The sequence below is a fragment of the Hipposideros armiger genome, unplaced genomic scaffold (genome assembly GCF_001890085.2).
Source record: "Hipposideros armiger isolate ML-2016 unplaced genomic scaffold, ASM189008v1 scaffold_404, whole genome shotgun sequence".
NCBI classification, from domain to species: domain Eukaryota; kingdom Metazoa; phylum Chordata; class Mammalia; order Chiroptera; family Hipposideridae; genus Hipposideros; species Hipposideros armiger.
The window spans coordinates 625847-641427 of NW_017731754.1; the positions used below are offsets into that span (position 1 = coordinate 625847).

The window sequence follows — 15581 nt, forward strand, 5'->3', positions numbered from 1 at the left end:
GTACCTCTGGCTGAGCAGCCTAAGGCCGGCACTAGCAAGGGCCAGCCTCAGTTCACAGATTGGCCTCTTCAGGTACCTCCAAGCCCAGTGTGGGTGGCGGTCATCTGTGAATTGCTTTGTGGCTCACACCAGGTGGCCCCAGGCAGAGCATGGACTATGGTTAAACTTGGCCTACAGCAGGTCCCCACCCAGGAGGCCCCAGGGCTGGCATGCCTGGTGGCCATATTCAGAACAAGCCGGTGCATCCCCTGGTGGCCTCCAAGGACAACACACCCAAAGGGCAGGCTGGGCAGACACCAGAGGCCTACAAAGCAAACCCTGCTCTGAAGGGTCAGCTTTTGGACCACAGCTCTTCCACCGCAGTCAGGCCAGTCCTTACAACCAATCAGCCTGAGAGTCAATTTCTCCCAATGACGTGCAAACGGCAACCAAGGCTCAACTACAACAGGAGGGGACACACAACCCACACAAAGGACAGACCTGAAACACCCAGCTCTGGTGGCAAGGGAGACTGAACCAATGGGTCCCACAGGACACATACTATATAAGGCCCTCCTACTAAGACTGGCAGGCATAGCAGCCCTACCTAACACATAGAAACAAAACAGGGAGGCAGCCAAAATGGGGAGACAGAAACATGTCCCAAATAAAAGGACAGAACAAGGCTCCAGAAAAGAAACTAAACAAAATAGAGACAAGCAATCTACCAGACGCAGAGTTCAAAACACTGGTTACAAGGATGCTCAATGATCTCAGTGAGAACTTCAACAAAGAGATAGGAAACATAAAAAAGAACCAGTCATAAATGAAGAATACAATAACTGAAATGAAAAAGAGAAATTCAACAGATTAAATGGAGCAGAGGATCAAATCAGCAATTTAAAAGATAAGATAGCAGAAAACACCCAATCAGACTAGCAAAAAGAAAAAAGAATCCAAAAATTTGAGGAGAGCTTCAGGGGCTTCAAGGACATCATCAAGCACACCAACATTCTCATCACAAGGGTACCAGAAGAGAGAAAGCAAGGAATTAAAAACCTATTTGAAGAAATAACGATGAAAAACTTCCCTAACCTGGTGAAGGAAATAGACATACAAGCCCAGGAAGCACAGAGACTCCAAACAAGATGAACCCAAAGAGGCCCAACCAAGACGTATCATAATTAAAATGCCAAAAGTTGGACGGGATCAGCTGACCAACCGGGTAACCGAGCGGATTTAGGCCGCTGGCCCCGGCTTCGGAGTTCTCTCCACCATGGCCAGTCAGTCGCAGGGTATTTAACAGCTGCTGCAGGCCGAGAAGCGGGCCGCCGAGAAGGTGTCCGAGGCCCGCAAGCGAAAGAACCGGAGGCTGAAGCAGGCCAAAGAAGAGGCTCAGGCTGAAATTGAACAGTACCGCCTACAGAGGGAGAAGGAGTTCAAGGCCAAGGAGGCTGCGGCTCTGGGATCGCACGGCAGTTGCAGCACTGAAGTGGAGAAGGACACCCAAGAGAAGATGAGCATCCTCCAGACCTACTTCCAGCAGAACAGGGATGAAGTCCTGGATAACCTCTTGGCCTTTGTCTGTGATATCCGGCCAGAAATCCATGAAAACTACCGCGTAAATGGATAGAGGAAGAAGAAAGAAGTGCCTGTTCCATGGATTGGCACCTCGATGCCTCCATGGAATATGAAGCTTTAGCAAAGCTTGAGTTATATTCTTGTGAAAGGCATTAAATTATTTCTGTTTAAAAAAAATAATAAAATAAAATAAAATGCCAAAAGTTAACGACTAAGAGACGGCTGGCCAAGTGGCTCAGTTGGTTAAGAGCTCCCTCAAGAATTTGAGCTCTGAGCAACAGCGGTTTGATGCCGGGACTGAGCTGAGCTGCCACTGAGCTGCCAACGGGTGGCAGGATGGCTCAGCTAAAAAAAAAAAAAAATACTAAGAGAGAATCTTAAAAGCAGCAAGAGAACAGCAGTTAGTTACCTACAAGAGAGCTCCCATAAGACTGTCAGCTGATTTCTCAACAGGAACTTTCCAGACCAGAAGGGATTGGCAGAAAAATATTCACAGTGATGAAAAGCAAGGACCTACAACCAAGATTAACCTACCCAGCAAAGCTATCATTTAGAATCTAAGGACAGATAAAGAGCGTCCCAGACAAGAAAAAGCTAAAGGAGTTCATCACCACCAAACCAGTATTAAAGGAATCAGAGGGATTTTAAGACGAATATATATATATATATGAAGTGGCAATAACTACGTATCTATCATGGACTCAATGCTCCAAAAAGTAGGGTGCCTGAATAGATAAGATAATAAGACCCTTGAATATCATGCCTACAAGAGACTCACTTCAGATCAAAAGGCACACACAGACTGAAAGAAAATGGGGAAAAGATATTTTATGAAAATGGAAACAAACAAAAAAGCTGGGGTAGCAATACAACCAGACAAAATAGACTTTACAACAAAGGTTATAACAAGAGACAAAGGACCCAGTAATCCCAGTTCCAGGTATTTATCCGAAGAAACCCAAAACGCCACTTCAAGGAGACATGTGCATCCATATGTTCACTACAACATTGTTTACAATGGCCAAGATGTGGAGGCGGCCTGGCTGTCCACCAATGAAGAATGGATTGAGTAGGTGGTACATATATACTATAATGGAATATTGCTCTTCCACGGAAGGGAATGGGTTCTTGCCATATGTGGCGGCATGGATGGACCTGGAGGGAATTGTGCTGAGTATGTCAGACAGAGAAAAGCATATGCAATGTGACTTCGCTTACATGTGGAACCCAAAGAACAAATAAACCAACAAAACAGAAACAAACTCATAAATACAGAGAACAGTTTGATGGTTGACAGATGGGAGGGGGGTTGGGGTGAGTGAAAAAAGGTAAGATTAAGAAGTACAAATTTGGCCGGCCAAGTGGCTCAGTTGGTTGAGCACGAGCTCTGAGAAACAGGGTCACCAGTTCGATTCCCACATGGGCCAGTGAGCTGCACCCAAGCTGAGCTGCCAACAGGTGGCAGGACAGCTCTGCTGGTGAGAGCACGTGCTCCTAACAAGGTTGCCAGTTCAACTCCTGCATGGGATGGTGGGCTACGCCCACCCGCAACTAAGATTGAACATGGCACCTTGAGCTGAGCTGCCCTGAGCTACCAATGGGCTGCCGGATGGTGACTGGACTTGGAGCTGAGCTGGCTGTGCCCTCCACAACTAAGATTGAAGGACAACTTGGCTGTTCCCCTTCTCCAATTCCCCAATAAAATATTTTAAATAAAAAAAGTACAAATTTGTTGTTACACAGTAGTCAGGGATGTGAAGTATAGCATAGGGAATATAGTCAATATTTAATAACTATGTATGGTGTCAGATGGGTACTAGATTTATTGGGGTGATGAATGGGTGGGGGGTTGGGAGGCAGTGAAAAAGTTGAAGGAATTAAGTACAAATTGGTAGTTACAAAAGTTAAAAGTGGATGTAAAGCACAGAGAATATAGTCAATAACTGCATAGTGCCAGGTGGGTACTAGACTAGTCAGGGGGATCATTTCTAAAATTACAAATGTCTAACTACTATGCTGTATACCTGAAACTAATATAAAATAATATTGAATGTCTAACGTGTAAAAAATAAATGAAAAATAATTATGCTATTCCATTTTCAGATGACTTACTACAGATATGACTGGAGATAGTTTGTAGGCCTTCTGAGTTTTAAGAGTAAAATTTCAAGTACCTATCATTTAGTATTTCTTTCCCACAGTAAAAATTATAAAAGCATTGTAGGATTAATGTTTTGACACACATGCATAACACAGACCTCTTGATAGGTGAAAGATTCTTTTATTAACAATCAAAAAATTTCACACTTACATTAGGAAAATAAATGTTTCTTTAATGAATTAAGTGAAAACTATCCAGGACCTTATAGGATTTTTAGTATGTACTATGTGTATCTTAGAAGACAGGACATTAGCTTGCTGGATCATGAGGTTATGACTAAAGATGAGAGACAGTGATTTACAAGTTACCTAATAGCTTTCCCAAACAGTAGTATCCCTGAAAATAAAACAGGAAACAAAGTTTGTGTTTATACCTAGTTTTAGATATGACTCACAACACACATCAATCTTAATTATATGATTTTGATGTTACTTTTTTAAAGGTACCCAACAGAAATTCAAATCTCATTTTATAAGATCCTGAACTTGAGGAGTAATTAAGTTGTAACTTCTCAATATTAAGTATAATTATCCAATGGTTCAGGCAACAGATGCTATTTCACAGACCTGTTTGTGTCCTATTCCCCTGCAGCACGAATCGTGCTAAGGTTTGTGAAGCATATCAAGACTAGAGCATGCCCTGCTGTTTCGGTCACAAATATCCTTCCTGGATGAACAATGCTTGTTCTTTTCAAAAGAAACGGCTATTTCACCTTTTCTGTTTCTTTTCTGTTATGAAAAACAGGGCTAAACAGAACCTTAGTTTCATTTTCTGCTGGATAATTAAAATCTTTACATTATCGTAGGCTCTTAAAAATCTATCTGACAGAGAGGGAAAAGCAAAACCTTAGAGGACAGTGTGCTTTTCCTCGTTCCCTCAACATAAAGCCAAAGCAAAAATGGGGCCCCATAAAAATTTCAACATTCAATTTTTTTTTTGAAATCTTAAAACTTAATAAGAGTCAAAAAGTTTTATGTAAATCAGTAGTCTCTACACAACTCAGTTCCATACAAACCATGATCTAGCAGACTACTCGTACTCAAAAGACCATCTTTCAAAAGGTCCTACTTTTCTAGGTCTGTTTAAAGTTCATTGCCTTGTGTATAAATATATCAGCATATATATATTATGTATGTAAGCAGTAATCACCTGACTTCCATTTGCCCTTCATGAAAGCCATTTTAATGTGGTTTATAATCAGTCTCTCAAGTATTTTCAATCTGTAAGCATAAACACACACACACACACACACACACACACACACACACACACTCTCAGAGTCATCAGTCTCTTCAACACTTGACAATTCAGAAGCTTTTCTAATTGAATTCTAAAAGAAAAGTGCTTTGAATTTAATTTTTTTTAAACTTCAGTCTTCAATATTGAAACTGCTAAGTTACTCCATCTTTCCAATTAAAAAAAAACAAACAGGAAAATAAAGTGGTGAAAAAAAATCAAAAATAAACTGGGAAAACATCCTGTTACTAAATAGGTTTAAGAAAAAACCTATATAGAGAAAATATTCCAATAGAAGGTAAAACCTATGTGGGTTGCTCAACACAGCATTATTTGTAATAAACAATTAGAAACAAATGTAAAATTCAGTAATAGAACTGTAAAATAAATTAGGAACTGTCCAATTGATAAAATATTATACAGCCATTAAAGATGATGAGGAAGATGCTGAAACGTGGGATGCTCAAAGGCTCTGGGCTACCTGGAAACAGCTCCGTTTACAACAGAACAGGAACAAAATCTGACATGCTGTGTCGCTGTATTCTGGGTGTAGTTTTCCCTTTATTGAAAAAAATTCAACAATATAAAGCTCCTATAGAGATTGCACATTTTTCTAAAGAAAGAGAAAAACAGCATCAAATGGCTAGAATAACTCAAAAACAAGTCTTTGAAAATGAATATTCTTGGGGGAGGCGCAGCTAAGACCAGGAGCCACTTTGCCTGTCTTCGCTGGGAAGGCAACGCCTGACCATGCTGGGTGCTTCTGAGAAAGCTGCTCAAAACAGGCCTGAAAGAAGGGGGCCAGGCCAGCGCCTGGCCAGTGACCAGTGGCCTCATCCCTATCACTGATTTCATCAACTGGGCCCAATTTACCCACTTTGAGTACTTATGCAACACACGTTTCTATGTTTGAGGACAAATTTTCATGTAAAGGTCTTTGTATTTCTTTCTACAAAAAAAATTCAGATGCAGAACTATTTCCTTCTCATAATAAAGCAATTCTCAATTAGCAATCAAGTTATATTTTTTTAAATGACAAATGGTGTTAACTTTGTGCAACACGTGACCATAAATAAAGACCACTGGGTGATATCCTAGACAGAGGATTACTTACAAAAAGAGAAATTTTTAGTAGAAAGCTGACTAGCTGACTATTGCTTGGGGAATAAATTTAGTATTTTATTGTTAACAACTGGGGCAAAAGACTAGATTTTCTGTAAATGCAATAGAAACAAATTAGAAAGCCTTTGCTAGAGGCCCCAACAAATAGGGATACAATGTTTTTGATGGCTTTGTGATGACATTCATACCCTCCCAGGTATTTTAGCTCTCTGAAGAAAATGTGCAATCAAAAGACAGCATTTACCACTTTCAAACAGTTGCTCAATAACAAAATTTTAAAACAAGAAATGATTCACGGCACTACATTATGTTTATCAAATACTTGAATAAGCTACATTCAGATCTCTACGATAGAGCAGCTTTATGGGTATATTGCAGTACTCTGCACTACTCAAAAATAGTAATAAAGAGCTTTATGTTTATGTGCAATGCTCATGTTTTACTTTTTGCAAGCCACGTATCTTTCAGTTACATTCTCCCAGTTGATTACGTTCCAAATCGCTTTTAGATAATCAGGTCTGACATTTTTGTACTGAAGGTAATAAGCATGCTCCCACACATCAATTCCCAGCAGTGGAATCAAACCTGTAGGAAAGAAGGAAAAAAAGCAAAAACTATAAATTTCAACCTACAACACTGCATCTTCTCAATCTGAACTTTATGCTATGCATACAAAATTATCTTTGCAACATTCTCATCCATTTTTCAGTTTCTTATATAAATAGGAAATGTGAATAAGACTAAATATTCCTATAAAAAAATGTTAAACTTTACTCTTCGGAAGAAATGGTGATAAATAGTAAAAATAATTAAAATAGACTTGGGAAAATCAATTAACTACAATATTTTAACAGCTGTTCTTAAAATACTAAAAGATTTTTCCAAGAGCCCATTCTCAGCCATCCTCACTGGGGGTCTCAGTGAGGGTGTGCTGTTTGTAGGGGTGATTGAGGACCTTCCAAAGGTCCTAAGCACTGGGGATCGTTATGAGAAACCTGCCCTGCTCCCCAAGGCTAATGTTAAAGTCTTAGAGAATACAAAACATTTATGAGACACTAACAGAAAGAACAAGTTAATCAGGAAAACTGAAGAAAACTAAAAAAAGAGAAACACTGGCTTCAGAAACTAAATAGTGTAAATGAAAAATTAGTTATATAAAGCATTTAAAAAAAAACTCTCAAACTAAATAAATGATAGTTCTCCTCTAGAAAACAATTCTCAACCAGTATGTCGATCAGTTGTGAGGTATGTCATTAATAATTTATTATTAATAATTAAGGTAGTGAAATTTACAAATGATTTTTCCCATAAATAAATTGCCTCTCACTTATTTTCATTCCAATGGGCTTTCTTCAAGTGGGAGAGGAAAAGGTGTAGCCAGGATTCACCTGGAAATCAGAGCTTTTCCAGTTAGGTACCTTCACAGGTATACCTGACTCCACAGCAGTCAGTGTTCACAAATCTTTTGTTGCTGTCACAAATTCTGTGCTATCTTTCCTAAAAGAGCCATTTAGATTCTGGCAGTCTGAGTATGTCCAGGGAAGTGAGTCACAAAACCAAGTCTTCTGACATGCGTAGCAGTAGAAAAGGTGGCTGAGAACCGCTGTTGTTCAATGTTAAGGTATCACTTTGGCTTCTTCACATTGAAGATCACAGTTTCAGCTAATTGCTGGATAACTTATGACTCTTTTTCCTAAGCAGCTTCTAATTCAATCTGGCTCAACATAAAAAAGGATTGGGTGAGCCCAGCCTAGAGCTTCTAAGCCAAATATTTTCAGACTAAAAACCCCCAGAAAGGCAGAATTCTGGAAACCTGAGCTCTCACCCAGTTAGACCACAAGTGCTCAGCAGAGGGAGTGAGAGTCCAAGGTCTAAAGTCAGACTCAGCTCCTATGTCTTTTCCTCGCTCTTGTTGTTAATCTAATTTTAGGATTTTTTTTAGTGCATATAATTATATAAGCAGATACGAATTCTAACAAATGAAGCAGAGTTTAAGACTTTTTCTGTTAATGTATCTATAAAATTACATGGGCTTTTTTTTTTTTTAAGATTTTTTATTGGGGAATTGGTGGAAGGGAAACAGACAAGTTGTTGTCCTTTTGTTCTTCAGTTTGGTTGTGGAGGACATTGCTTCACTGGCCCAAATTGGCACCATCATTGTGCTCTTCCCGGGTGAGACAGATCAGTCGCTGGCTTCTGGACGGCCACTCACGCTGGCTGCTGGCTATACACAGTAGCCCATGGCAACCCACTGCCACAGGGGCTGCAGCCTACACTGTCGCCGGCGACTCACGGCAGCCCAGCTCCAGGTTGAGCTGTTGTTCAGCATCTTAGCTGTGGAGGGCAGTGTCACTGGCCCTCATACGTGGGATCCAAGCCGGGGCCCTCTGGCGTCCCAAGCCAGCTCTTAACCAATGCGCCACTTGGCTGGCCCTTTTTTTTTTTTTTCTTTTTCTTTTAATTAGGGAACAATGTGTGTTTTCCCAGGACCCATCAGCTCAGGTAGTTGTTTCAATCTAGTTGTGGAGGACGTGGGGATCGAACCAGCAACCTTGGTGTTATGAGCGCTGTGCTCTAACTAACTGAGCTAACCGGCCACCCCAGAAGTGCTTATTTTTTATAAAATTTAAGATTTCAAAATACCAAGGACTTTTAAAGCACTGTTGCTCACATAAGACTCGATATATCTGTTAAGATTTGCTCAAATGAGTACATAAATACAATAGATTTAAACACTGCTAGTTTTTCTTATTTCAAGTTAAATGCTTTATAGTGATCCATCTCTCGCAAATGAATGTGCAACAATTTTCCAATCTCACCTGTTGTTCCCTGCAGGGGATCCTGGTTAGGACAAGCAACAATCTGTAAGCGTCCCTGCTCCTTATTGAAACCAAGCCAACCCCAACCTGAACCTTGAACACCAGCAGATACAGCGGTCAGCTTCTCCTTAAATTTGGTGAAGGAACCAAAGTCACGTTTGATGACTTCCAGCAATTCCCCTATTAAAAGGAAAAAAAAATCCAAAGAACACCCACAAATGAGCAGATGGCAACAACTGCAATAAAATATTGTAGTACATATATTAAAATACTTTTGTCATATGGCCCAAGATACAAGACATCATATAGAAGCTATAACAAAGCCCAGCGGGCCTATATAACACTGTGTTACTCCTGCCCTGACACCAGTGTTTGTTTCTGAAGCATGTTAGGGGCGGTTCTTCACTCAATGTGCTATTGCCATAAAAAAAAGAAAGACTATTTTCCCTTACCTTTCTTTTTCTCCCCTCAATAGAAGATTTTACACTGACTTCTACCCCACCTACTCTGTCTAGTAGGGGAATAAAATGTTATGGCTGTTACCTGGTTCTTCTCCAGACAGCCTGAATCTTTCCCCTCTCAAGTATATCATTTTTAAAGAGTGATTCTTCTCCTCTATTACTGAACTAAGAGTACGCTTTCAGAGCTATAACGCTTTTTATTCTGTAGTAATATAGAATATAATTATAATTTTAGATTGAGCACATCAACTAAATCAACTAGACCAAAATGATCACTTCTCTGATTCTACTGGTTAAAAGTAATCATCTGGGGCCGGCCGAGTGGCTCAGTTGGTTAAGAGCTCACTCAAGAGAGTGAGCTCTGAGCAACAGCAGTTCGATGCCTGGCCCAAGCTGAGCAGCCAACAGGTGGCAGGATGGCTCAGCAAAAAAAAAAAAAAAAGTAAGCATCTGTTATAAGCACAAATGATGGAATGAAGTGGTACAGATAACACAAAATGGCAGAGTACCAAAACCTGTTGGTTGAATAGGGGTGTATCTGATACTCCGGTAACTCACAAAACCTCAAAAGGATTAGGTCATGGTCTGAAAACCTAACTCACAAACAATAAATTGTCCAGCTCCCCACACTTACCCTCCCATTCATCTTTACTTCCTAATGAGTTGTTTATTTCAAGTGCATAAGATGCCTTCTAGAACGCAATTTAAAAAAAAAAAAAAAAGCAGAAACTTAAGGTAAATTCCAGAAGCCCAGAAACAAAGGAAGGGAGCTGTATTTATGCGCCATAACTTCCCTGGAGTGAGGAGGATAATTAAAGTCATCAGGGCCTCCACATTCTTCACAGGAAGTCAAGTAAATGAGGAGAGTAGGCCAGACCATCAGCTCTGTACCCCACTCATCACATGTAGTTGTCCCGGAAAATTTTCTGGGACAACTGACTTCTTATTAGTTAGGAAGAGCAGTAAAATAACAGCAAAAGGTACTACTATATGCACTTTACATATAATAATTTATTTAATTCTAAAAACAGCCTATTATAATCCCTGAATCAGAGAGGTGAAGAAATTAGGTTACAGAATGGTTAAATATCTCACCACAGGTCCTACAGCTAGTAAGTGAAAGCTTATCTTTTCTAAAAACTGTTTCTCAGTCTCTTCCTAATGCACAAAAGTATCTGATATTGACACTGACATGATATTGTGTGTGTGTGCACGCACATGCGCATAAAACCTGATGACACAACTCCCTGAACGCATTCTCCATTCTTACATGTGTCCTTTTGAGAGTTACAACTTGGTTGTACTGCTTGCTATGAAAAATAGGCCATTATATATCTCAGAGAGAACTAAAGTAACATAAGAAAATCAATAGTCATTTTTAGCACGCACAAAATGCAGCTAAGCCTGCGCCAATATATGCCAACCTTTGGGTTCTCCACCGCCATTAGGGCTCAGGTTTGTCCAGAAAATGCTATGATTGATATGGCCTCCACCGTTGAACTTTAGTGCAGCCTGAAGAGTTATCTGAGTTGTAACATCACCTGAAATGTTAAAATGCAAATACATTTTTTAAAACTCTTACTTTTGCAACTATTCTATACATTATTTTATTCTTTGTAAAATGTCAGGTAATTGAATCAGCTTATCTATAATATCCCTAGAGGTCCTAAAATTCCACATTTTCGAAATGCTACCAAAAAAAAAAAAAACCCGTCCCAAAATTATTTGCCCCTGTGATTTTTCATCTCAATTAATAACATGCTGAACAACTAGTAAGAGGCCCAGCAGGGGTGACAAAGTAGAAAATTCACTCGTGAGCTTCTAAGAACTCAGTTTTCTTGACTAGAAAAAATTCCAGTAAATGAAAGAATTAAGAAAAAAGATAGAAAATGGTGAAATGCTAAAATGTATGGTTCCATATAAGGGCTATATGGAAAACTTTCACCTCTCATTTTCCCAATAGACAACTATCCACCAGGAAATATTTCAGTGCTACATTAACAAGAAATACAACATATTAAAAACTGAACTGATTTTCAACCCCAAACTTACTCCTCCTATGGCTTTTCCTGTCTCTTAGGTGTGAGCTGTCTTCTCAGGACATTTTTGATAATTGGGTCATGTTTGACTCCTTTCCTGTCACACCCCACATCTAATCCACCAGCATCTGCACCAGCAAAGTAGCCCTTCCTTTAAAACACATCCAGATCCCAGTCTGCCTTCCTACCTCCCGTGCAGACCAGCAGCAGCTCCCACCTGCGTTCCTGCCACTGTCTGGCACTGGGTTCCTGCTTCCACATCCACCTCCTACAGTCTATTCTCAACACAGAGGCCAGAGGGCTCCTCTAGACCCCACACTAATCATGGCACTCCTCTAGCCAAACCCTCCAATGGCTGCATTTCTCAGAGTGAACCCCAAGTCCCTACAATCAGCTACAGACATGCACATCGTGACCCTTGGCGTGTCCTCGCTGGCCCGGCTCCGCCACGCTGGCCTCCTTGCACTTACATGAGAAGCTCAGCATGCTCCCAGCTTATGGCTTCCGCTGCTGCCTGTGTGGGAACGCTCTTCCCAGAGACAGCCCCGTGCTTCGTTCCCTCATCTCTCCTTCAAGCCTCTACTGAAATGTCAACCTCATCGGTGAAGCCTTCTCTAACCACAGGGTAAAATGGGCAATTCCCCTACTTTGTCTTTCTGCATAGGACTTACAACCCTTGGCATGCTACATATTCACGTGTTCATCCATCTCCCTGCTAGAATGAAAGGTCCGGTGAGGACAAGGACTTTTGTGCACTGCTATGCCCCGGGGCCCAATATACCGCCTTGTACGTAGCAGGTACTCAATACATGTTTGCTGACTAACTAGATAATTGAATATATTGAATGCAGTTTCTAAGGTAAAAAACTCTCTGGTATCTATAGTACTTTTAAAAAAAGAATATCATGTTTGAAGACATTTTTTTCAACCTTGCTAAAAAAAATAGGCAAAGTAAAATATTTTTTTCTATGCCTTCCACAAACTACAGATGAACTGAACTATTAGGAAAAATGGGAATTTCCTTGTTCAATAAATATTGAATGTTATTCATAAGTACCAAGAGGCAAAGTGAAGGACACAAAGAACCAGAGCTTACATAATAGAAAAAGCTCTCTACTTCTGTTCTTAGGGTGCACACTAAGAACATACGTAAGAAATATCGCGTTCTGAAACAAGGCCAAACCTCCAGTTGGTTAGCAGTTCAGAAAGGAGGGGAGGACCATGTGATATCGGAATACATAATCTTTGAGTTTTTTTAAGATGCCAACTTTTTGTTGTTATGTTTACAAAATAGTTTCCTACAGATCAGTGTCTCCCTCATAAATTTTTCTTGGACAGTAACCCTAAAAATAAACGCAGGTTTATTAAATTGTGCTTCAATAAATCAACAACTAAATTTTCCCAACGGGATAGAAACATGCTTATTGAGAAATAGTTTAATAATCTTAATCTCTTAAAGTTTACTTATTCATTTTTAAATTTTAATAGAAATTTGGGGGACTTAATATCTGCTTTTAAGAAGTTCAACATTTCCTTTGGGTTCACTTCAGGTGTTTTCATCTGTTCAACACATTAAGAGTTAAATACTTTCGTTTGAAAAGTATTTATGTTACTTACACATGATGAAATTGATATTTTACTTATACTCCTTTCTTGCTAAATTTTCAAATATGAAAATGTCACTTTAATGATTTTTAAAATATAACTTTTTAAATAAAAGCAAGCTGCACAAGTACTTATTAATTTATGGGCAATGTAGAATATAACGTAAAGCCTTTTTTCCAGTGGGTTTAATTAAACAAGTAAAGCTTTGATTGCACAAGAAAAGGACTGAAATTGTTTTTAAAATATTGAAGAAACAGGTTCATAGGTGTCAGATTTTGTCACGCAGGAAATACTTTCACAACTGGGATATTCCCCAACCTCACTATTACCACATCCTTCCCGAATTTGTTATTTCCTAAATCACCAAAACTTTTCCCGTATTCAGAATCTTTTGCTATTTTTGAGGTTTCTCTGATTGTCACAGTCAATTTTCCAGAATGGGGCAACTTCTTTGTCTTTAGCCATTTACCTCCTACACAACCAGGCTGAAATACTACATTTTTCCACTAGATGTCCCCAGTCAACAAGCTGCCACAAGCTGTCAACAAGCTATCTAAAATTACTCCACAAATACCACAGGGCTGAAATTCAATAAAAACGGGTATATTTAAGAAAAAAAATTTTTTTTAACTGTGTAGCTTATGGAACCATACATATAGTCTGGAAACGACTCTCAATTATTTCCTCCGCAAACCGCTGCTTAACTAATAGATTGAAAAGTGTAACAGTTTTTGTATAGAAACATTAAAACATAGTATTCCCATACACAAAACACAAAGTTTACATGCTTACTGTTTTTGTCAACTGAGATCTTAAAAAACAAAAAAACAAATAGCAACTCCACATTCTATTTTAATTGAATTCTAAATGTTAGTCAATAAATACAAGCCTGTTTCAGTTTCCCACAAAACGCATTTTTTCTTCGTCAATTTCGGCCCGGAACACGTGAAGCGGTTCTCCTGAATCGAGGAGCCTTTGCTTTATGGAGACGCGCCTGCCGGTCATGTTTCCCCTGAGCCCGTGTCTCGGCGTCGGGCACCTACCCTTCTCCAGCGCCTCCTGGTACTTGTCCTCGGTGGCATTCAGGTTGTTCACATAGGCCGCGTGGTGCTTGCTGTGGTGCAGCTGCATGATCTGGGCGTTGATGTGTGGCTCCAGGGCGCCATAGTCGTATGGCAAGTCGGGGAGGGTGTGCTTCTGCCTGGAGCCCAGAGACCCCAACGCCGGCACCAGCTTCCGGCTCGTGCTGGAAAGAGAGCAAGCACAGACCGGGTGACCATGCAAGCGACCGTCTGCGCGGACGAGGCTGCAGGAGAAGCAGCGACCTGGGCCTTTCCGGCGTTCGCTCGCTCGCTCGCTCGCCCGCAGCATTCTTTGAAGCATTTAACGAGCCGCTGTCCTACCCCCGGGCAGCACCTGGACGCGCCCAACTCACACCTGCCCTCGGGCAGGGCCGCCCGCAGCGTCCCTGCAACACCAGGGCCCCGAAAGTGCCCTCGACCTCGCCGGGTCCCAGCCCAGGAGCGGCTGAGGCGGGAGAAAGAGTCGGGACCGTGGAGGCCACCACTGCGCCGTCCCCGCCGAGGCCCCCGCCGCCCGCCTGCTGCCTGCCCCCTTCATCCTTGGGGCCAGGACCACGTCCCCGCTGCGCCGCGCGGCCCGGGCGCCTCACCTGCTCGCCGCCCGGCACAACATGGTGATGCCACCTGCAGGCCTCTCAGAGTCACAGACGCCGCACCGCGTTGACCGCCCGGAGTAAACCGGCGACCGGGGCTGCGGTGCAAGGACACCGCCGTCCGCCGCAGGCCCCGCCCCCTACTCGCCGCTCCCAACCCGGGGGGTGCGCGGCCCCGGGGTCTGTCCCACCCGCGCCCGACCCGCTCCCTAGGCCCAGGGAACGCGAGAAACGAGGTTGCACAGACATTTTCCAGTGGGATGCGGGCACCGCGGTGCCCACCTATCGTGCTTCCCGATTTGTCGCCCAAGGGAAGGCCGCTCCCCCCCCCAGTGCGAGATGGTACGGTCCACAGCTACGCCCGCGCCGGCACCGCCCAACGCGGCCAGGGGGAGGGGGCGGGATCGCCGGGTCCGCGAAAGCGTCCCTGCCCCTTTGCTGGCGGCGCTGCTGGCGCTGCTGGCGCTGCGGGTGGGTGGGGTAAACTTCCCAGAGAACAAACACCTGTTTTCCGGAACGGCCATGGCGCGCGCCTCCGCGTCCCTAAGGTGGGTCCTGGGTTCTGGGAAGCTGTAGGGCCAGCCCCCCTCAAGTACTGCCCCCGAGTGACCTTTCTTTCGGAGAGAACTGACCTTGGGACCTCCGCCAGACCTGATGATAGCGTTACTGAACACTAAGGATGGGCCAGGGACTGCGTTGCAGGATTTACATACATTTATCTTTATTTCACCCCCAGGGTAGGTATTGTCAACTCCAGGTGACAGTTGATGAGTTCACTGAGATTAAGCAGGTTGCCTTAGTCGCACAGTTTAAAGTCAGGATTAGAACCCAAAGTTTGTACTTTCTTGAACACTAAGACCTACAAGTCAAGTCTTGACTATTTGTTAGGAGTGACTTCCCATG

At 42.1% G+C, this 15581-nt stretch overlaps 2 protein-coding genes across 2 annotated transcripts; one reads left to right on the forward strand and one right to left on the reverse strand.

Annotated features, from left to right (window-relative positions):
• The first annotated feature begins 1255 nt into the window (after nt 1-1255).
• Nucleotides 1256-1727, forward strand: LOC109394006 (V-type proton ATPase subunit G 1-like). Its single transcript, XM_019663761.1, is given in 1 exon segment — nt 1256-1727. A coding segment is annotated over 1 exon segment (357 nt). The 3' UTR covers nt 1613-1727.
• A 2094-nt stretch (nt 1728-3821) lies between these two features.
• SOD2 (superoxide dismutase 2) lies at nt 3822-14813 on the reverse strand. The gene is made up of 5 exons (XM_019663784.1): nt 14676-14813; nt 14047-14249; nt 10784-10900; nt 8899-9078; nt 3822-6664 (listed from the first exon to the last, which is right to left on the reverse strand). The coding sequence occupies exons 1-5, from the start codon at nt 14696-14698 to the stop codon at nt 6519-6521; spliced, it is 669 nt and encodes a 222-aa protein (XP_019519329.1). The 5' UTR covers nt 14699-14813; the 3' UTR covers nt 3822-6518.
• Nucleotides 14814-15581: the final 768 nt, after the last annotated feature.